Source organism: Carassius auratus, chromosome 14 (assembly GCF_003368295.1).
Source record: "Carassius auratus strain Wakin chromosome 14, ASM336829v1, whole genome shotgun sequence".
In the NCBI taxonomy this organism is placed as follows: Eukaryota; Metazoa; Chordata; class Actinopteri; order Cypriniformes; family Cyprinidae; genus Carassius; species Carassius auratus.
This window is the reverse complement of record NC_039256.1, coordinates 12,724,267-12,748,456: the sequence shown is the minus strand read 5'-3', so window position 1 is coordinate 12,748,456 and position 24,190 is coordinate 12,724,267. Positions and strand designations below refer to the sequence as shown.

Here is a 24,190-nt window from a genome sequence, read left to right as displayed (position 1 = left end):
AGAGCAAACAATGCTAGATGCATGTTTCAAATCACCGTTGTTGCTGAAATACTTACAGTAATACAGGCAATAACTGTCATGTTAGAAAATACACTTACATTAACTTGCATATTGCACATAAAATCAGTAATTGTAATATAATGTTCTAATACAGTTTAAAATAGGCACTTTTGATGATCTGTTGTGATGTTAGTACGAAGAGTTTTGTAAAAGTACTAATTGATTGTGAAAATTGCATCAAAGCAATAGAAAAAAACCTGTAATGTGTTCATTTGTTTCCCCAAAGGATCATATGATGACTACAGTCTCATTCCACGAGGAAAGTATATTCAAAATCAATATCACATTTAAATGAAAACAAACAACACTGCTGGAGAAAAACACACATTCATATAACTGGACTGTTGACTCAGCATCTATAGTTTCTATAGTTTTCTATGTGACAACTTGCCCCGGTTTCCCTTATATATGTGAATGCTAATGGGAATGCTTACCATTAAGAAAAGAAGCTGTACAGATAAGAAAAGACAACAATCCCCAGAATCACACAGCAAAGCATGATCATCATTTTCTTCTACAGAGAGAAAGACGCAAATGTATGAGACAGTAACGACAAATAATAGAGAACAGAAGTTAGAAAAAGCACGTAAAAAGGAAATAAATTAATGCTACTAAATCTTAGTTTACACAGCAGATCACATCTACTAAAAAGTTGCTTTAAAAAATCATGCACAATTCTTTTAAAATGAACAGAAGGGAGAAAGAGGAATAAAACGAAGGAAAGGTTTAGGTTAAAGGTCTGTGTGTCTGTGTCTTTAAGAAAGCAAGCACTCACTTACCATCAGGTGTAGAGGACTTTCATAATACAAACCACACAAGCAGTTCTTCTGTGCTTCCTAACAACATGATTCTGCTTCTTGCACAAAGAAAATGCGTACAGATCACAAACCTGCTGATATTACCTGATATAAACCTTCCTCCGTGTCAGTCAGTAAAGGATAGTTCAAGGACAAACAATATATTTCAACAATATAACACACCTACTGTCATGGAATGACATGCCACCAAACATGTTTAGAAATATGTAGAATATTACTGGTAAAGCACAGATACTGATACAGTATGTCTTCCAGAAGAGAAGAAAAATAATCATATGTCACATGACATCACAAACATCTTAAGTTAGAGAATACATTTGTGTCTTAAATTAAGAGGCTGCATTTTTAGACCGGATGCATCACATCGGTGCGATGAACGCTGTCCCAATTCAAAGTCTCCGTCAAATGCTGCCTCAAAATGCATCCTTTGTTTCCCGGTCAATGAAGGATAGGAATAATGAACTTTCCCAGGATTCATTGTTCGCTGGTGATGACAGGATTTTTTACATTTAGTTCTTTTGCGAGAGAGAGAGAGAGAGAGAGAGAGAGAATGCCAGATTATACTTTAATCTGAATACAATCTAATTTTACAAAAAAACTAACACTTTAAACTGGTATAAATATAGAAATATATTAGTTTAGACAATTTTTATCTACATAAATGGACTAAGTAAATATATTTACACAGGGTGTGAACGATGCAATCTTCTGTCTGTTTCATTTAACAACGCTTGCTTTAATCTTTGCAGCCGTTGAAGGCATGGTCATATATCCTATTCTTTCACAATGGACAATCCCTTAATACGAGATCTAGAAAACGTTTTTCTAAAAATTGTTATTGGCAGAAATAAAATTATATTGTTTGGACCACATTGTTCAAACTGAGGTAAATCTCTAAATAAATCATAGTAATCCAAAAAAAAAAAAAAAGTGAAGTCAAGTGCTCTAAATGTGTTGTGCAATGATATTTGCAAGCTAAAGCCGATCTTCAACTACAAATTGCCCAAAAATTAACATATTTTGATTTAATTTATAATAATTTATTACAAGGCACACTCAAACTAAGTTATACTTATAATGCGATTTAGCATTTTAGCTTTTTTCTTTTTTTTGCTGGTCTGTAACCTCTTTTTTATGGCTGGGAATATCAGTTTAACTAATAGTGTAAGTACTGAACCCATACTCCCATATAAACCCATATTCATTGACTGCTAAATATGAAATTATATATTAATATGATTTATTATATAAATAATCACAGTTATATGATAATGATTACCATGGAATCCATCCATTAATTTCTCAAATGTTAACAAAATACTTAGAAAACATATAATGCAATTTATTCCTTTGGTTAATTCCCATACAAACGTTCATCACATTAGAAACATACACATGTGGATTTCTTCCATTCTGGACGAGCCATCAAAACTTAGCTTATTGTGTTCACTTCACAGGGATCCAAAATAGAGCCCTTTTGATCAGGAACAGTTCAGTAGCTCAACCAGCAGATGTAGCCATAGACGTGTCTTAAAAAATGGAGGTTACCTTTCTAAGTCTCATAAAAGTCCTTTATTCTGTGCTCATGGATTTAAAATGTGCTTCCTTCAAACGCCATTCCTGGCATGTAATAGAAGTTCCTTCAACATTTCCCATCAAGTCCTTTAAAAAAAAAAAACACAATCTGTTTCCTTGACCCCCACTAGGGTTCCAGCAGAGTAGATTCCCATTGGTTTGTGCTGATGAAGGGAGGGGCCTCAGGGGCAGGGGGCGGAGCTTTCATCTTGACGTACTTCCAAGGAAGAACAAGGAGGATGGAAAGGAGTGGAGGAAATGATCTTCTATAATAATAAAGAGTTCATGAGCAGCCACAGAGGTTATCATAGAACCTGTGTGAGGATGATGATGATGATGATGATGAGCACCACAGCACCAATCACACCCAGTATGATCATCTTCTACAAGAGACCAAACAGAACACGATCCATTAATCCAACAGCAAACATCTAAAGTCTTCAACCCTTCACCACCATAACAAACAGAGCCTAAAAGAACCAAAACGCACAGAGAACATAAAAACTAACTTCACACAACCAAACAAAAGGATGCTCGGGAGATCCCAAAGCCCAGAGAAAGCATGCTTTACACCCCTGAGGAAGACTAGAGAAGATCAGCTAAAATCCCGGTCACCAGCTCCATGTCTGCGTAACATCAAACACCCGCACCATTCCCCTTTCCCAAACCTTACACATGCTCCTCTGAAATTTACTCACCAGAGCCTTTATTGTTTTAGACCTACAGATAAACCCACTATCAAAGCAATAACTGCCAAAACTGCCAAAACCACAGACACTATGATAATGATTTTCTGTGAATAAACACATAAAAAACATCTGTTAGCATCTACTTTAACATTTGAGTAACAAATAAACAGCTCACTCGGATATAAAGAGTGATCCAAAACATGATATCTGATGAAAAGATATTCGTATGTGATATTCATTTCAGGTATTGCATTTATGGAAAAGACAAAGGGTTGGTTCATCAAAAAATGAAAATTCTGTCATTACTCACCCCCATGTCATTCCAAACCCGTAAGAGCTTTGTTTATCTTCAGAACATAATGTAAGATATTTTTGATGAAATCTGAGAGCTCTCTGACCCTCCCACAGACAACAATGAAACTGACACGTTCAAGGCCCAGAAAAGTAAAGTCATTGTTAAACAAGTCCATGGGACATCAGTGGTTCAACCTTTATTATATGAATCTGCAAGAATTTCTTGAGGGAAGCTCTCGGATTTAATCAGAAATATCTTAATTTGTGTTCTGAAGATAAACGAAGGTCTTACAGGTTTGGAACAACATGAGGGCGAGTAATTCATGACAGATTTTTTTATTTTTGGGTGAATTATACCTTTAATGTCTAGAAAACTATCATTGAAGATTCCAAAAATATTTTCACATTTAAAAAAAAAAGAAAGAAAGAAAGAAAGAAAAGAAAGAAAGAAAGAAAGCTTGTGCGCCACTATGGCATGCTCATCATATTCATAATTTTCAACCCAAATTGCTTTCTTAATATGATGTATTTCCAGATGAATGTATTTCCACGCACTATAAACCTTCATGTTTAATCATTACTTGTTTCAGTTTTGATTAATTTCTATTACTTTTGTATTCCTTGTAGCTCTTTTGTTCATGCCTCTATACATAACTCATTTTTATATAATTTTATGTATTATTTATTTTATTTTATTACTATATATTTAAAGGGACAGTCACCCAGAAATTAACTTTCTGCATTACTTTCTTTTTTCTGTGCAACATATAAGACATTTTGAGAATAATCATACTCATTTTGCCCATACAATGGAAGTCAATGGGATCCAGTGCTGTTTGGTTCCCAACACTCCTCAAAATATATTATGGTGTGTTCCAGAAGAGAGGAAGTCATACAGGTTTGGAACGACATGAGTAAATAATGACCGTTTCCATTTCTGGGTGGAGTGTTCCTTTAATTTTAATATGAAAATCTTTTGTACCTGAACAATGACAACAGAGAGAAGTAGTTTCAGAGGCGGAGTATTTTTGAACATATGCACGTGTTTTCTGTTATTTTATCTGTATAAAGCGGTAAAACTCCTGACTTCATGAATGGAGGTGACAGATCAACCAATGCTAACTTTCGCTTGCACCAAAAAAAAAAAAATTTCTCACATTTTAAGACAGAACGGCTTTGTTAAAAAGTGTCCTTCTCAGCTGTGTGTGTCAACGTTTTTGTTGCTGTTAATTGAACACATGTGGATTAACATTGTTTTTTCATCATCTGAGATACACTGAAATCCTGTAATGGAAAGTTTCAGGGCGTATCAGGATTAGTAATAATCATTGGGTTTGTTTGTGTGCGCGTGACGTCAGTGGGACACAGTAAGGAGAGGCAGGGCGGGACGGAGGGGGCGGGGCCTGATATTCATCATGAACTCACACGTCGAGCCTCCTGCTGATATTTAGCAGCTTTTTTAGTGTCAGCAACCGCCCGCTCCACAAAACCCACTGACTGGTCCATGTTGTTCTCAATCCTCTCAATCATACCACCCTACAATGGATTTTGGGTGAAGAAGAAAGAAGGAAAAGAGAGAGAGAGAGAGAGAGAGAGAGAGAGAGAGAGAGAGAGAGAGAGAGGCAAAAACAAAGGAGAAAAGAAACAGCAGAAGCTACATTGACTGTTACAGAGAGCTCCGTACCTTCCGCGCTTTACTCTGATACCTGACTGCTTTCTTGGTTTCAGTCTTTGCCGCTTCAACATGATCGACTGCTTTACCTACATTCACCTCAATGTTATCAACCATGTTGCCCTGAAACATAATAAAAAATATGAAGAAAAAAGAAATATGAAAAACACATAGAGGGTGTCTTTATCTCTAAAAAAATACATATCTATAAACACATATACCCACCATGCACCCCAGGTTCACCATGCACACATACAGAGGGGTAGACCGGGGCTAGTTGTCACACAGGAAAGTAATTCTGAAATTGGTCTTAAAGTGGTAGCTCACCCAAAAATGTAATATTTTTTAAGTTGTTCAAAACCTTGATGAGTTTTGTTTTCTGTGAAGAAGGTATTTTAAAGAATGTTTGCAACCAAACAGTTAACGGTACTGAAAAAAATAACTATGAAAGTCAATAGGGAATAGAAGCGGTTTGGTTACTCACATTTTTCAAAATAGCTTTTCTTGTTCAACAGAAGAAAGAAAGATATACAAGTTTGAAAAAAAGTTGAGGGTGAGTAAATGATTTTCTTTTCAAGCAGTCAATGCGTTTAAAGAACTTTTTAATTTTCCAGGGCAATAATGGTAAACATGTTGAATATATCTTTCTAGTCAGTATATTGGCTATATAAAAACTGGATTTTAAAACCAAACCTTTTCCTTATTCACTGAAGTAAAAAGAGTGACAACTAGCCCTAGTCTGCCTTTTTGTTGACACTCTGAAGGACTTCAAATACATTTACTAGGGAAATACTAGAAGCTTACCGTTCAGTTTTTTCTCCATAGTAAGCAGTTAATAAGCAAAATAACGGTGGATTGGTCAATAATTTATCAGAACTCTTTAGATTGTGTTGAATTAGCTCTGCTCCAAAACCTAGTGAACTGCTTCACTGTTTATAGTCTACACAGACAAACTGAAATGAGTTTATAAGTGATTTCTTTTAAACACATCTGATGGGAAACAATCCAGTAAAACACTGTTTATTCACAAAATATGCACCACCATTCAATAGTGTGGGGCCAGTAAAACACTTTTTAAAAAAAGCAATAATGTATTAAATTGATCAAAAGTGATTTACAAACAATTTTATGTGAAATAAATGCTGTTATTTTGAATTTTATATTCATTAAAGAATCATGAAGAAGCACATTGTTTTCAACAATGATAATACATTTTTCTTCAGCAGCAAATCTTCATATTATAATGATTTCTGAAGGATAATGTGACACTGAAGACTGAAAATTCAGCTTTGCATCACATTAATAAATTACATTTTAAAATACATTTAGTTATTTAATTAAGCCTAAAGGTATTTTAAATTGTAATATTATTTTACAAACCGAGGTATCTTATATAAAGAAGTATAATTTAGTTACATTTAAAACATCATCTAGTTGTGCAGCTCACTAGGTTTTTGGAAAAGCGCAACTGACTTTCTTCTAATCAAGGTGAAGGTGTAATGGGTGTATAAAGTTTGTGACCAAATAATGTAAATGAATGAAAGGAAAACAGACAGTAAGGGAAGTAAAAAGGTCATGCGAACAAAGAGGACAGTTAGAGAGCACTCACATGTGAGAGAGAGGGCTGATGGGAAGTCAGTCTGAGCAGCTGCATACGGCTTAGCAGCCAACAGAACGAGTTTGAACAAAGAGGAAGAGAGACAAGTATGCTACAGACAACAGACAGAGAGAGAGAGAGGCAGAGAAAGACAAGGAAATGTATGATAATGAGGGGGAAGTCAGAAAACACTGATAAAGATGGATGAAAAATGTCGGACAAACAGATGCGTGATGAACGGAGGAGTGTACCTGGCTCTCCACCAGCATGGCGATGTCCACAAACATGTCATGCAGCTCCTTTATGCTGCTCTCCAGACGCACAATGTCTTTGTGACGCGCTTCAATCTCACTCAGCGCTTGTTTGGAAATCCCTGAATCCACAATCTACAACACAAATGGCAGATTTATCAACATTCACATTCAACAAAAAATTTGAAAGTGTGGGGAGTTTTGCTCAGTTTAGAGCAAATTATCACAGGAAACGATCAGAGGATCCAATCGAGATGGACTATAGATCTTGTGGTCTTGGTTTTGGTATGGTATCGTAAAAGCAACATGCTACATCGTTAAATTGTTATTTCAAATATAAAGTAACCATTTGCACTACATTTTACTTCTTGTGAAAAGTAATGTGTTATTTGCATCACATTTGCATTATAAAGTGTGTAGGTGGGATACATCTCTACTGCTGTGAAGTCACCACAAAACCTGCTTTGAAGGAGCATTTATGATATAAGATACTGTGATGATTCATATGCCTGCCAGAGTGCACATATTTGAATACAGCCAAAACGTTGCATTATATGTGGACATAACAACCAAAATATTTTTTGTGCCACTTTAAATCCACAATGTCAATATTTTTTTTATACATTTTATTGTGTGGTAACTGTTTTATAAAAGCAGTAAGGTACTCGAGGCCGTGCTGTATTGTGATTAATCACAGACGAAGACTCTTCTTCACGTAATGCCTAACAGCCGTTATTCATTCACAATACAGCACAGTCTTGAGTACTTTACTGCTTACATAAAAACAATAAGATAATAATAAGAGCTGAATGTTATTCAGGAATCCCATTCTTTTAAACAATACATTTCCAAGACTTTTGCAGTTTTTTTTTTTTGTGATTTACTGGATAGGGATTTAAAAATTTATATTTTTACACACAGTTTCTACCCAATAAAATATTTTAAATCTTGGTATAATAAAAAAATTAGTGTATTTCATGTTTTAAAAAATGTATTCTGTTTTAAGATTCTCTTCATTTACCTGACTTTTTCAGGTCTAATAATCTCACATTTTATATATATATATATATATATATATATATATATATATATATATAGTCTTTCTCCCTCCATTCATAGCAAAAACCCTAGAATGAGTTGTTTTCAACCAGGTCTCACTGTTTTTATCCCAGAGCAACCAACTGGACGCTAACCAGTCAGGTTTCAGGAGTGGCCATTCAACTGAGACTGCGCTACTGTCAGTCAAGGAAGCTTTGTGGATTATAAGAGCTGATTCCAAACCATCAGTTCTTATTCTGCTGGATCTATCTGCTGCTTTTGACACTGTGAATCATCAGATCCTCCTGTCTGACCTCTCATCACTGGGCATCACAGGGATTCCACTTCGCTGGTTTTAATCCTATCTTACCGATAAGTCCTGGGATGGGGAGGTATCCAAAACACATCAACTGGTCACTGGGGTTCCTCAGGGATCAGTTCTTGGACCCCCACTCTTATCCATATACACAACATCACTGGATCCCATCATACAGGCACATGGCTTCTCCTACCATTGCTATGCTGATGACACACAGCTCTATCTCTCATTTCAACCAGATGATCCAACGGTAGCTGCACTGATCTAAGGCTGCCTGGTGTACATCTCGGCATGGATGAAAGAACATCATCTACAGCTCAACCTGGCAAAGACTGAGTTTCTTGTCTTCCCTGCCACTCCAAATCTACAGTATGATTTCTCCATCCAGCTAGGCTTTTCTACAATTTCCCCATCAACTTCAGTCAGAAATCTTGGTGTAACCTATGATGACCAGCTGACCTTCAAAGACCACATTGCAAAGACTGCAAAGACTGCTCAATCTTTCAGATTGGCATTGCACAACATCAGAAAGATCAGGCCCTCTCTAATGGAGCTTGCTACACAACTTCTTGTCCAGGCCCTTTTCATTTCTAGGCTGGACTACTGTAATGCTCTTCTGGCTGGACTCCCATCATGCACAATCAAACCTCTACAAATGATTCAGAATGCAGAAGCATGTCTAGTCTTTAACGAACCCAAAAGAGCCCATGTTACACCTCTCTTTATCTCCTTGCACTGGCTACCGGTTGCGGCTCGCATCAAGTTCAAGACATTGATGCTTGCACATAGATCAGCCTCAGGCTCAGCACCCACCTACTTCCACTCACTATTACGATTCTACATCCCTTACAGAAGTCTGAGATCCACTAGTGAGCGACACCTCATGGTACCATCACAGAGAGGCTCAAAAATCACTTTCCAGAACATTCTCATTCACCGCTCCTGGCCGGTGGAATGATCTTCCCACCCCAATCCGGAATACTGAATTCCTGACCATTTTCAAGCAAAAATGTACCTCTTTTGACGCTATTTCAACCTAAAAAAAAAGTAGTCTGAACAATGCCTTAAACTTTGTATTATGAGCACTTCCTGTGTCTATTTGCCTCTTTAGAATCACTTTATGTATTCCTTATTATGTATTTATGTCACTTTGGATTAAAGGGTCTGCAAAATGACAAAATGTAGATGTACATATATATACAACCAAAAAAAGGTACATATCTTTCACCAGGATGGGACACTAAGGTACAAAAGCTAAAGGCTACATCTGAGCTTGTATCTTATTTAACCCTAGTACATATTAGTACTTTAAAAGAGTATATTAGCACCTAAAGTGTACATATTAGTACATTTTTAAAGGCTACTGCCACATTGACAGCTTTGTACCCATTTCTGAATGCTGGTTTAGATTATCACTGCCTATGGGAGCACATTATGAGGAAGGGAAAGGTTTTGAATTGACTCCAGTTCTGCCACACACACGCATGCATGCATTACCCCTGCTGTGAAAACGGCTGCATTTCCTCCCTCCAGCATCTCCTCCAGCTCCTCATCAGTTGTGGATTTACCAGCTAGAGCGAGAAGCACAACAAAAGCAAGTCAAAGACAGAAAAGGGGAATAGCACAGTGTCAGTTTGACACGGTTCAACCACAATCTTGAGAAAGAAACGTGTTGTACGCAGTACACAGTTTGATAAAAGCGGTCTCATGCACTGCTGTTTAGTGAGGAGTGAGAGTTTGGGCCCCACTTACTGATCTCTAATTGTCTCTGAATGCGGCCTTTGCTTTTCTCTCTGAAGTCCAACTGAGCTTCATTGTATTTGGTCATCACATCAACAAACTTCCTGGAAAGTACAGCATGCTGGCAGGGCAACATGAGGGCAGAGTTAATAGAGCATGTGTATTTGTGTTTGTTACGTGAGAAGGATGTTGACTCACCTGTGATTTGCGTATTCTCATGTCAGCCGATACTCTTTCCACTTCTTCCATCTCAAGATTCCTTTCGATGGCTGTACAGACAGAAAGACACAAACACACACAGGGTAGGGTTAGTATAGTTACAGTAACTAAACACACACACACACACACATATAAATATAATTGATGCTAAAATAACACTGACAGAGAGTAAACATTCCTTTTCTAAAGGTGGATAAATGACTCAAATTATTCTGGGTCAGTAATGTTTGAAAAGCCAAACCTAGTTTCTTGTGGCCTATTTTCAAGAAAACCACAAAGCAGGGCAGTATATGTGTAAATACACTAGCAGGCCTGAATGCATGTGAATATACTTACTCTTTAGTTTGTTACGAGCATTGTTGGCCATTTTCTTGATATCATTAGTAAGTGCCTCCAAATCATCCTGTGTCTCTGTTCACAAAGAAGAAAACAGATGTTAAGCAGTTATATGGAGAATGGAGACATGAAAAGGAGACTGAGTGCTGGTTTGTGTGTGTTTTGTCATTGTTAAACATTTCCAGAGGAATGTTTTATTGCTTGGAGGTTGTTCTTTCAAAGCTTAGGAGACTAAAGCGAGTTAGGTTTCATGTACACTACCGTTCAAAAGTTTCCAAAAAGTTCTGTATTTTTCTTTGTTTTTTCTTTACAAAAGTCAGTACTGTACAACTTACTATAATGTATCAGGTCTCATTTAATTGACTTCAATAAAAACAGTTAATAAACAATATGTCATGTAACACTTACCTCAGGAAAGCCATACAATAACAAAATCATTAACTCTTTAGTCAACTAGAAAGGAGCATTTTGCTCAATGCACTATAATACATATTCTTTATATTTTTACTTAACCTGATAGCCAGGTCTTGCTTATCTATACTGCCATGAGTTTAATATGGAAATGTATATAAAAACCCGGTTTGTGTGTAAATTAAATGTTTGTACATAACTCAAATCTGTGTCAATACCCAGCCCTAGGTCTCTTTTGATAAAATTGATACCACCTAGATACTGTAACATTAAATAATGCATTAGGTATTGTTTTTGTTTTTGTTTTACAGTTAATCAGTTAATCGGTTAATACATATTTTTTTTGTAATTTATCTAATGTTAACGTATACAGCTTGATATGTTAAAAATATATTAGAACATGTACACTGTAAAAACTATAATTTTTTCATTAGAACTTGGCAATGTTTTAGGCAACATAACAATATTTCAACTATAATTTTTTTAATAATAAAAAAAATTATATGTGAAGTGTCATGCAGGGACATGTCCTTTTATTGATTCAAGATGTATTTTTTTTATGTTTTGCCTTTATTAACATAGGACAGTGTTATGACAGGAAGTGAATTGAGAAGAGGGGGCGGGATCGGGGAAGGTCCAAATGCGGGATTTGAACTCAGGACGCCTGTAGCACAACTGCACTGTATGTCAGCCTGATGCCCACAAGGCTATCAGTGCTGTCATGTCATTTTATTGTTTTTCACTGTAAATTATATGGCTTTAATTATCTTAAACAAAACAAAAAATCATTAAGAAGACCTTTGTCTCAAAATATAAGCATTAATTTGAGCTATTCTCATTTGCTATGTAAATCTACACAAGTCTCGTACTCTATAGCATACGTTGTCAGTGTCGTGCGTTTGCTTAGACCTTTGTTGTGATAAACAGTAAAGTGTGTTCAGCTGAATTCAATTTCCGTTTTGTCTGACGGGTATAAAAAAGGTTAGTATACCATGGCAGTGGTCGACGCAGCCCTCTGTTAAGCCCTCTTCGTGTGAAGACCGAAGAGTGTAAAGACCATCGACTCTACCATGTGACTCCACCGGGCAGGAACACCAGCAAGGGATATAAGTATTGTTTTGATTAATACGTTTTCCCTCTTGTTTCACTTCTGTTTGAGTTTTTATAACCAATTCTTACTATGTGTTTCCAGATCCCTACTATCACTACCACTCGCAAACCACGCATCACACAATGTAGGCAGCGCAATGTTAACAACCTGCACACTTTGCCTGTATCTGCTAATACACTAGTTTCTTTTTCTATTGGTCTCTGGAATTGCAGGTCTGCTGTAAACAAAGCCGATTTCATTACTTCGTATTATAAGTCATTCAAAGGTAAATCGCTGCTACACCTACAGCACTCTCCAATAATTTCTCATTTTCCCACTCCCCCCGTTTGACTGGAAGAGGTGGAGGCACTGTTCTGCTTTTCTCTAATGATTGGAAATTTAATCCTTTACCATCTTTGGGTATCAAGAGTTTTCAAACTCATCCTTTCTAATCATCCTACTAATTGTCCGATTGATCCTTCAAGCCATTTCTCCTGCAGTTGTACCTGCACTCACTCACATCATTAACATATCCTTCCACACTGGTGTTTTTCCCTCAACATTTAGACAGGCTCGTATAACTCCACTACTTAAGAAACCCACCCTCAACCCATCTATTTTAGAGAACTTCAGACCAGTTTCCCTTCTTCCTGTCATTGCAAAAACACTTGAACGAGCTGTGTTCAACCAAGTCTCTGCCTTTCTCACACAGAACAACCTCCTTGACAGCAACCAATCTGGCTTCAGAAGTGGACATTCAACTGAGACTGCCTTGCTCTCAGTTGTTGAAGCTCTAAGACTGGCAAGAGCGGAATCCAAATCTTCAATACTTATCCTGCTTGATCTATCCGCTGCTTTTTACACAGTTAATCACCAGATCCTCCTATCAACCCTACTGGCAAAGGGCATCTCAGGATCTGCACTCCAGTGGTTTGAGTCTTACCTATCAGATAGGTCCTTTAAAGTATCTTGTAGAGGTGAGGTGTCCAAGTCGCAACATCTAACTACTGGGGTGCCTCAGGGCTCAGTTCTTGGACCACTTCTCTTCTCTGTCTACATGGCATCATTAGGTTCTGTCATTCAGAAACATGGCTTTTCATACCACTGCTATGCTGATGACACTCAACTCTACCTCTCATTCCATTCTGATGATCCGACAGTAGCTGCTCACATCTCAGCTTGTCTAACAGACATTTCTTGTTGGATGATGGACCATCACCTTCAACTCAACCTTGCCAAGACAGAACTGCTTGTGGTTCCAGCAAACCCATCGTTTCATCACAATTTCACCATCAAGTTAGGCACATCAACCATAACTACTTCAAAAACTGTCTGGTCCTGCAGATTTGCTTTATTCAACATTAAGAAGATCAGACCCTTTCTTTCGGAACATGCTGCACGACTCCTTGTTCAAGTTCTTGTTCTGTCCAGGCTGGACTATTGCAATGCTCTTTTGGCAGGTCTTCCAGCCAGTTCTATCAAACCTTTACAATTAATCAAGAACGCGGCAGCAACATTCATTTTTAATGAACCAAAAGAATACATTTCACAACTCTTTTTATCAATTTGCACTGGCTACCAGTAGCTGCTTGCATAAAATTAAGGCATTGATGTTTGCCTACAAAACCACCACTGGCTCTGCACCCCTTTACCTAAATCTATTACTTCAGACTTATGTGCCCTCTAGAAGCTTGCATTCTGCAAGTGAACGTCGCTTGATTGTGCCATCCCGAAGAAACACAAAGTCAATTTTACAGACTTTTAAATTAAATGTTCCCTCCTGCTGGAATTACCTCCCCAACTCAATCCGAACAGCTGAGTCCTTAGCCATCTTCAAGAATTGGCTTAAAACATCTCTTCCATCTTTATTTGACCCTCTAACTTTAGCACTCACTATTCTAATTATTTTCTTAAAAAAAGATCTCAAACACTAGCTTGCTCTATTCTTTTTCTATTCTATCTGTTTTCTTTTTATTTATTATATTATCTAAAAGCCCTTGCTATGTGTACTGCGTTTAAGCTAATTGAGACTTGTATTAGAACTTGTATATCATTGCTCTTTTGTTGTTTTTGATTGCTTCCATTGTCCTCATTTGTAAGTCGCTTTGGATAAAAGCTTCTGCTAAATGACAAAATTTAAATGTAAATCTACAACAGTTTAAAAACATAAAATATTAGACCAAGTAGGCAGAGAATGAACTTTGCGCTGCTCCCCACGATCGCATCTGCCAAATATTCACGTGCATCTTGAAAAGCTGTTCCAAATGTTTTTGGAAGTAGCTACGCCATGTTTTTGTGCAATCTAGTTGTTTAGAGGAAAGGGCATCTTTAGCCCCATTGTACCCTATGTTTCATTTTCATGGCTTTCAGTTTTTCTCATCACCTTCTCGTCACCTTCCTGTTTCCTTTTATAGCTTCTTGCCATTCATCACACTCATTAATCAAACACAGTTTGTTATTTTTGGCTCATCATCACTGTGTATTTAAGTTCCTCTTAGTTTTCTGTTCATTGTTAGTTGGTGTTTTGTACACACTGTTATGCGTTTTGACTTTGCTCATTAAAATGACCTTCGTTTTGTAACTTTTGCAAAAGTTACTTACTTTACTAGGAACTTGCTAAAACGTGACAAATTTACAGTAAAATTACATATAATGCTATGTTAAACCAATGTCAGTTTTTCACTGTATAAGGTAACAGTTAACCAATTAACAGGTTTTTATTGTAACATTTTTACAGTTTTTTAAGAGATGTGCTGTTCTACACATTCTTACAGTGTTAAGATTAACATTTAGCAAATGCAGTAAAAATATTGTTGATTGTTAGTTCATGATAACTACTGCATGAACTAATACTAATGCACAGAACTTTGTGTTTCACAAATGCATTAACACTATATAATAATTTGTATATTATATAAGATCTTAGAGTCTATTTCACCTGTTCTACAAGACAGTGGAAAACAATGCTGAACTGGTCAAAAATCACACAATGAGTGCACATGTGAACGTCTCTTACTCTGGTCAGATGTTGGTGCAGAAAGAATAACTGAGTAAAGTTTCTTCACTTCGGCCACATTCTCGTCGATCTTATCAATGCTGTGCCTGATGTCTTCAATCTGAAACAATCAAATTAACATCTTTTAAAATGCACAAACAACACAGTGGCACCCATTCAGAATTAAGTACATCAAAAGTGTTTTCATAAACACACACTGTAAAACACACAGAAGGACATGCCTGGGAAAAGAACTCATCCATAAAGGCAGGATTGTCCACGGCGATCTCAACATCTTCATCATCATGATCGCATGTCTGAAACATAAGACATAAAAAGTGCTTTACATTTTATGTATATTTTTTATTATTACCATAAATGCACTAAGCAGAGCTGGCCTAAATAGGATAGGAACTGTCTACAAACAGAGGCTGTGAAGTGTGACGCAATATGTTGATGATACTTGGATGGAGTTAAGAAAATGTCTTGCAAAGAAGTAAGTAAATATAATTTGTTTTAATGAGCTCATGCTGTTTTTCTATACACCCTTATATTGTTATAACTGGTAAGTAAATCACTCTCAAGTCCACTTCTTTCGATATTTACAAATGAGAAGTTACCTTAATTCTATCGACTATTATAAACAAGGTGGGAAAACGAATGTGCTTGATAGTATTTTATTAAAGACAGCTGCACTGAAAAGTAAAACAATTACATATATTTATGATCAAGTTACAGCAAATAATAAAGGTTCAATAAATATTAAACAAAGTTGGGAACTTGATTTTGGTGTTATACTGGAAGACCAGATATGGAGCAAAGTATTAGATCATGCAAGACAAAGTACCAAATCAAACAAATCATATAAAGTACAATATAAAATTATTAACAAGTTGCATGTGACTCCTTTAACGCGAAGTAAATATGACGCATGTACAAAATTTAGTTTGAAGTGTAAAAGGGAAACTGGAACTTATTTCCACTTAATATGGACCTGTCTTTTAATTGCATCATTCTCGTCTTCGGTTGTTCAGGAAATTGAAAGATCTTTTGGGATTAAAGTGCCACTGGATCCCAGAGTGTGTATTCTTGGTGTGAACAATTGTGTACTGGAAACAAAAACAATATCTATAATGCTTTATGCTGCTCACCTTTCCATACTTCATGTTTGGATTAAAGAACACCCTCCTACTGTCACTGTTACCATATGAAAGACTACTGGATGGAACTCTGGATATTTTTGTAAATGATTGGTTTCCTCTTAAAGATTATTTAGGATGTGTTTGGCAAGCAATAACATGTATTGATTAATATGGATTTTATGTATTTATATGGATTGAAGGCTTTTTTCATTTAGTAATTAATTAATTAAATTTTTTTTTTTTTTACTATATGTTATCTTGTCCATTTTTTCTGTATATGGTAAGAAAATATGAAAATTAACAGATTAAAAAAAATCACTCTCACTAATTCACTATGCAAAGTGCATACTAAATTACAATTTAATACACATTTAGAAAGATATTTAAAGGGGTTGTTCACCCCAAAATAAATTTTCTCATCAATTACACACATTTAAGTTGTTCCAAGTTTTTTATAAACTATAAAAACTATAATAGTAAAAAAGTCAATTGGAAACAAAAACTGATTGGATACTCACATTCTTCAAAATATCATTGATTTTTGAATGGTGACAAAATTATTCTTTAGGATAATTCACTATATTCTATAGTGGGAGTGAAATATCCCTTTAAAATTAATATTGCTTATACTGAGTAACTCCTAAAAAATACATTTAATATCCAGGCTAGGGCATTTCTAAGCCAATAACAATAACTAACAATCAAAAACTTGTTGTGGTAGATAATTTTACTTTTAGCATTTTAACCCTTTCAAACCCATTTTCAGCTAGTTAATAAGCTAATTTATTCAAAATCACAGATAGCAAACTATTAAATTGTGATTTGCAAGCTAAAGAGCTTGCAAATCACAAAGAGCTAAAGAGCAAATTTCCTATAGAGAAAATTTCAGCACGCATTGTTGCTAATGTCGCGTTGGGACTATGGCTCATGCAAGGATTGCGTCTTCACTCGAGGATTGCCTTTTTTCAAAAAGGTGGTCCCCCTTGCTCAGGTCTCCCATTTCCTTTCTCTCCTAAGCAAAAGAAACAGCGGAACAGCAGGTCCTTCTCATCAAATTTGAGCGGTGTCACGTCGGCTCAGTGTCCACATGCCCCACCCTCCCGCGTCCTCTTGTCTCGCCGGTGTATTTCACACAAGAAGACCAGCAGCCCTCTTCGACTGCGAGTGGCTTGGTCTCTTTTGGCACTTATGAGGAGGTCATCAATGTGGACTTTATCCCTTACTACTCTATGTACTTGGCAGCGTATGATGCAGACAAGTGGGGAGGATCCGTCGGAGAGCCTGAAGTCCTTCCCCCTTCTCAAACTCTGAGGCAGAATCAGGACGCCGAACTCATCCGTGTCCTGTTGAAGGTGGTAGAGGATCTGGGCCTCGAGTGGTCGGCTCCAGAAGAGCCCACCCATGGCTTGTTAGACGAGTGGTGCCTGCCGGGAAGCCATCAACAGTCCTCTTGCCAACAACCCACCCGTTCTTGCATGCAGTTCATGACGAGCTCACCAAGACATCCCAGCAGTGGCTCTCACCACCATTGACAGCGCTGATGACAAGGGATACAGCAAGCTCCCCCCTCTGAAAGAAGCAGTTGCTGCTCAACTGTGCTTGCTATCTGCCCACAGATTCAAAGACCACACAGTGCATCCCTCTTAGTCCTGCAAGATCACCTCAGCACTCGCCAATAGGGTATAATGCAGCGGACGGCCAGACCGGGTCAGCGCTGCTAAAATGGTGGTTCTCCAAGTGATTTAAGCCAAGCTTCTCCACAGTTTGACCAGTCTGGCCAAGAACACCAGTAGGCTCTCAGGAAGCTGCACACATCAACAGACCTAGCTCTGCGTGCCATGAAAGCAATGGTGCAGGATATCGGCAAGACCATGACCAGTTTGGTAGTGCTGGAGCGCTCCCTCTGGTTAAACCTCACTGAGATCAGGAACGCTGATCAGAAGAAGGCTTTCCTCGACTCACCGGTCTCCCTGGAGGACCTTTTTGGCCCTGCTGTGACAGGTTTGCAGAAAGGTTTTAGGAGACTCAGAGCTTCACAGGCGCTGTGTCACTTCTTTCCCAAGCGCCCTGGCCCCAAGGCTGCTGGCCACCAGAAGAATCCTGCCACTCAGCCTGCAAAGCTGGCGCAGCCTCAGACTCAATGGAAATCTGAGCCTGGTCTGAAGCATCACCCCCAGACAGCAAAATGCTTCCCCTTTCCGAAGTGTCAAGCTCCCAGCCCACGAGTTAGACCATGAACTGCCTAAGCCACCCTAATGCACTAGAGAGGAAGAGAAGGGGCAACGGCCCGCAAAACAGCTTGCTTTCATCGTCCATCTCTCCGAGCACCTCTGAGCAATGGATTTTCATTTCTAGCGGGTCACGTTTTGCAGTTCCAGCGCGTAAAAGTAAAAGAAGCTGTGGAGTCAATGAGTCAGGCTTTTTCAGCCGCTACTTCCTCCTTCCAAGGAGAGTTGGCGGGCTCAGACCCATCCTGGATCTCAGACATCTGAACCACTCGCTTACGCACTGGTCATTCAAGATGTTTACTATCAACAAGAACCTCATGCACATTTCCCCCGAGGACTGTTTTATGGCAGTCGGTCTGAAAGATGCCTACTTAGCCGACATAGCCCCTCATCAAAGACCATTCCTGAGATTTATGTTTGAGGGAGTGGGCTATCAATATACAGTCCTTCTGTTTGGACAGTCTCTGGCTTCATGCACTTTCACGAAGTGCATAGATGTGACTCTTTCCCCTCTCAGACAGATGGGAATCCATTTTTTTAACTACCTTGACAATTGGCTGGTTTTAGCCATGTCAGGACGTGAGTTAGCTGCTCACAGAGAGCTTTTACTCAGCCACTTAGAGCATCTCTTGTTGATTATCAACCCGCATAATAGTCAGCTGTTGCCCAGACAGCGAGCTGTCTTTTGGGGAAAATTTTAAGACTCCGCCCCAATGTGGGCATGGATTACCCTGTAACAATCCCTGACTATTCAGAGATTGGTGCCGTCTCTCAAACCTGGGACAACATGCCACCTGAAGGTTTTTCAGAGGTTGCTCGGTCTTATGGTGGCCACAACTTCTTTAATTCCTCTGGGCCTGCTTCTCATTCCCTTCAGTTCCCTTCAGTTTTGTCTCAAAGCCCACGTTCCAACCCATGCTTTACACCTGGGGTGGTTTCCTGTCAGGGTAGAAGACCACTGGATCAAGGATGTGGCCCCCTGGATGACGTCTTGCCTGTTCCAAACAGGAACGAGATTAGGCCTAAATTGCAGAAGGAAGGTAGTCACAACAGACAAATGAAAAATGGGTTGGGTCGCCCTGTTGGAGGGCATTCCGGAGTTTGGCTCCTGATCAGTCCCGGAGCAATGCCTGCATATCAACTGCCTAGAAATGTTAGCTTTATATTTTAGCCCTGAAAACATTCCTTCCACCTTTTAAAGTCTACCACGTCTTGGTCCGGTCAGACAGCATGAAGGTGGTGGCTTACATCAATCACCAAGATGGTCTCAGATTACACACTCTTTACAGGATGGCTCCTTTTTTGGTCACAGAAATAACTCCTTTCATTAAGGGCGGTTCATGTGCTGGGCAGATTGAACGGAGGCAAGGTAGAAAGGTCCAGAGGCAAGGTAACCTCATTGGTGCTACACCCTCAAATGGTTCAAGAAATCTGTTCGGTCTTCGGGAGGGCAGAGGTCGACCTCTTTGCCTCAGAACACATCTCTCACTACCCAACATACTTCTGGACCATGACTGGCTCAGTGCTCACCTATAAGTGTTTCCCCCGACCACCCTGATTCCTCAGGCTGTCAGGCCAGTCAGGGAAACCAAGTGCTCTCTTCTCCTAGAGGCCTGCTTCCCATAGATAGTGCATCTCTCAGCTGAGGAGAAACCTTATCTCACAGGTGAAAGGCATGATTTGGCATCCCTGGCCAGAGCTGTGGTATCTTCATATGTGGTGCCACAATGGGACCTTAATCATTTCCAACTGTGTACAAGACGACATTACAACCTAAAATAGTCAGTCTTCCTTAACTGGTGTTCTGCATGCAGCAAACCATTATCTCTAAGCTGGCCAATCAATTGGCAAAAAGGACATTTTTGTTCACCCAAAAATGAAAATTAGCCCATAAATTACTCACCCTCAAGTCATCCTAGGTACATATGACTTTCTTCTTTCAGACAAATCCAGTCGGACTTATATTATAAATTGTCTTCGATCTTTCAATCTGTAGTGAACTGATGCATTTTTGTGAGAAAAATAACCATATTTAAAATGTAATAATACATTTAATCTAGCTTGCGCTCACTGTTGTACATGGAAGCAGCTCTGGGCGGATGATTTATGAATAAAAGTCGTCTTGGTGTGTCCTGGCCTTCAGACTGTGCCGTTTTGGGACTTGTCTATAATAATAATAATAATAATTCATTACATTTATATAGTGCTTTTATAGACACTCAAAGCGCTTACATTGTCAGGGGGGTATCTCCTCATCCACCACCAGTGTGCAGCATCAACCTGGATGATGCGACGGCAGCCATAGTGCGCCAGAACGCTCACCACACACCAGCTTACTGGTGGAGAGGAGACAGAGTGATGAAGCCAATCAGCAGATATGGGGATTGTTAGGAAGTCATGATGGTCGGAGGCCAATGGGCGAATTTAGCCTGGATGCCGAGGTCACACCTCTACTCTTTTCGCAAGACCTGGGATTTTTAATGACCACAGAGAGTCAGGACCTCGGTTTAACGTCTCATCCGAAGGACGGTGCTTGTTGGCAGTATAGTGTCCCCATCACTACACTGGGGCGCTAGGACCCACACAGACCCCAGGGTGAGCACCCCCTGCTGGCCTCACTAGCACCTCTTCCAGCAGCAACCTAGTTTTCTCAGGAGGTCTCCCATCCAGGTACTGACCAGGCTCAGCCCTGCTTAGCTTCAGTGGGCAACCGGTCTTGAGCTCCAGGGTGATATGGCTGCCGATATAGTCCTGCAGGCCCTGAGAGGGCCCCCTTTCGAGCTGCTCAGTTTGGTCGATTTGTGGCCCTTATTGCTTAAAATGGTCCTCCTCCTTGCCTTGGCGTTGGTTAAGCAAGTGGGTGACTTGCAAGCACTGTCAATAAGCGACTAGTTTTATTGGGACTAAAGACTGTAAAATCATTTTAAAACCAAGATATGGTTATGTTTCTAAAGTGATCTCAACTTCGTTCAGAGCTCAGGTGATCTCCCAACTGATGCTCCCCATTACAGATGGTGAGCAGGGTACAAACATGCTCTGCCCAGTAAAGACTCTGAGAGTATACCTAGAGCACTGTAGTCTGTTTAGACAGCCAGGGCAACTTTTTGTTTGCTTTGGACAGTGGTGTCAAAAGTATTGGCTTTCATTACTCAAGTAGAAGTATAGATACTAGGTCTTAAAAAGACTTTTGTAGAAGTTGAAGTATCAACTCACGCTTTTTACTCAAGTAAAAGTGTAAAAGTACTGGTTTAAAAAACTACTTAAAGTATAAAAGTAAAAGTAATGTAAGGGAACAAATGCCATTAAGAACAAAAGCTTAGGCCGCACCACAGGGGCCTATTGTGCACTACCCCACCTCCTAAAAAAAAACATTTTTCTAAAGGCCATAATGAATATAATGTTATATTAAATGTTGATGTTGAAAAATTTGGGATGCACTAGGCTACATGTTTCAGCAACATATATGCCCATTGAAAATGAATGCATTTTAGTACAATGCAAATACATTAAAGGACTAGAGATATGATTACTAGTTGCCAATAAGTATTGTTATGGTGCAAAAAGTCAAACTTTAGAGCAGTGGTTTTCAACCTAGGGGGCCGCGGTGGTATTGCAGGTGGGCCGCCAATTATTTTCTGTTCATTTCCAGTCCATTCTAGGGCTGTGCGATTAAAAGAAAACGTCCTAAAATCACGATTTGAGCTAGCGCATATGCCTAACTCCAGGTTCACACACTGTCTGTGATGGCTAAGAAATAGGCTAGAAATAAAAACGTGCGAAAATAATTCATGTCTAACACATGAGCATAGAGTGAATTTGTTAGTGAACAGGATGCAGTTTAAGTGAGAGGAGACACGTTTTAAGTGTGCACACTGTCTCCTCGCAAAGCAGCGTGTATCTGAGCAAGCACGACCGGTTTTGTGACAGAGCAAAGGAAATCTGCTGCGAACAGAGAGATTCGCACTCGTGCATTATTTTAATGTGCTTTCGCGTTATATTTATGCGCTCTCACTGCTGACCGCATACACATAGCTACTGTATACACACTGCAAACACCTGAGGCACCGCTACAATTAATGAGCTCTATGAACAATGCATGGCAAAAAAGAAAAAAAGTCCCTGTATACAGGATTTTTTATTTATTTATTTTTTTTGCCACAAGTCTATACATTTTTTTACATGTTCACTATAGTGATAATTTTGACTTATGTCTGTTCTAGAGATGTTGCAACTTTTTGATAAAGCTCTGATTGGTTTTCTTTTGGAAATATGTTTCAAATTAATCCTGAATGCATTTATGACTAAAAGCACAATTGCAAAATTGATCAAAAAAATCGCGATAGTTTTTTTTTTTTTTTTTTTTTTGTCCATATCGCACAGCCCTAGTTTATTCAATAAATATAGTTTAAAATCTAGCTTCTGAGTACTAAGTTATTAACCCAACAATATCGGGGTCAGTTAATTTTTTTGAAGTGGGCCGCGCAAACATATGTGTTTGGTTGTGTGGGCCGCGAGTTGAAAAAGGTTGGGAACCACTGCTTTAGAGGCATGTCATCAATAACCTTTAATGGAATGTAAATGTACATCCAAGCTTAGCTGCAGGAATCTGCGAGGACAATGGACAAGAACATTGGTGCAGGCTTAGTAACAATTACACTTGTATGGCTGTCTATTTACAATAAACATTATAGTGCTGTCAAAATGAATGATTATTCCAAGTGATTAATCAAAAACTAAAACTGAAAAATAAGTCATAATCCCGATACCTTCTTGATTGACAGCTTCCTGTATTCGGTACATACGTATGCTATGTTAAGTTACAAAGTTGGTATAGCCTAGATATCACAACATTGTCAATCGCAAACGATAATTTATTAAAACGTCTCACTACCGAACTACCAACAGTAGCTTTATTTGTGGAGAACGAAGATAAAGCACCCATTTGGTAAATGAGCCAGTGAGAAATAATAACTTTTAAATAGGGTCCAGTGCCTTTTCGATACTTTTAAAACAGTACAGGCGCCTAAATGGTGCCTGAACCTATACTTAAAAAAAAGAACCTAAAAAAAAAAAAACTATGGATAACTTAAAAGAACATTCCAAATATTTTAAATAAATCCATAGCTTTCACCTTGGATGCTCTCACTTCCCAAGTTGTGCTTCCCTTAATCTAAGGCTAATAAATGTATTTCACAATCTGGGTCATTATTTAATATAAAACCACACATAATTCTACTGTATATCTGTCACTCACTCTGATATTTAGTTAAGATGAGTGCTGTCTGTCACTGTCTTAAATCAGTTCTGTGAATGACTGTATGCTCATTCTTTATAAAGTAGCAACAATGTCGTTTGTAAAGTACAGTAATGTGCAAAAGTCTTAGGCACATTAGTATTTTCACCCCAAAAAAGGGTTTTAAGCCAGTAAATCTTTTGCTTTAGTGTGTCCATAGTAAATATCAGTTTGCCATTAATTTTAATAATAATCTAGTGCGATTTTGAATGCACAAGCAGTTTGACAACGGCAGAATGAATGTTTGGAAATGTAAACTGATATTTTCTACCGACACACTACAGCAAAATATATAAATAGCCGAACACCATTCTTTTAAGTGAAAATACTAACGTGCCTAAGACTTTTGTACAGTAGTTAGTGTATGTATAAAGTATGTATGATTAAATTAATATTTAGTATAAGTATATTTAAATAAGTGTA

General features: G+C 38.4%; 1 protein-coding gene across 8 annotated transcripts in view; it reads right to left on the bottom strand.

The window, feature by feature from the left end:
* LOC113113663 (syntaxin-3) overlaps nucleotides 1-24,190 on the bottom strand; it is a 34,589-nt gene that overhangs the window by 1,599 nt on the left and 8,800 nt on the right. Inside the window, exons 2-11 of one of the 8 annotated variants that reach the window (XR_003293619.1) lie at nucleotides 15,347-15,421; nucleotides 15,126-15,225; nucleotides 10,609-10,683; nucleotides 10,252-10,322; nucleotides 10,066-10,174; nucleotides 9,811-9,884; nucleotides 6,957-7,091; nucleotides 5,121-5,231; nucleotides 2,272-3,246; nucleotides 495-1,393 (exon numbers count right to left, since the gene is read on the bottom strand). Coding sequence is in view for 7 of the 8 variants with exons in the window: in XM_026280046.1 (XP_026135831.1) it covers nucleotides 6,539-6,817; nucleotides 6,957-7,091; nucleotides 9,811-9,884; nucleotides 10,066-10,174; nucleotides 10,252-10,322; nucleotides 10,609-10,683; nucleotides 15,126-15,225; nucleotides 15,347-15,421 (918 nt within the window). In the remaining variant the exon portion in view is untranslated. Of the gene's footprint in view, nucleotides 1-494; nucleotides 1,394-2,199; nucleotides 4,973-5,120; nucleotides 5,232-6,477; nucleotides 6,818-6,956; nucleotides 7,092-9,810; nucleotides 9,885-10,065; nucleotides 10,175-10,251; nucleotides 10,323-10,608; nucleotides 10,684-15,125; nucleotides 15,226-15,346; nucleotides 15,422-24,190 lie in introns of those variants that run through there. The other 7 variants (XM_026280048.1, XM_026280050.1, XM_026280047.1 and 4 more) reach the window with 7 other exon arrangements.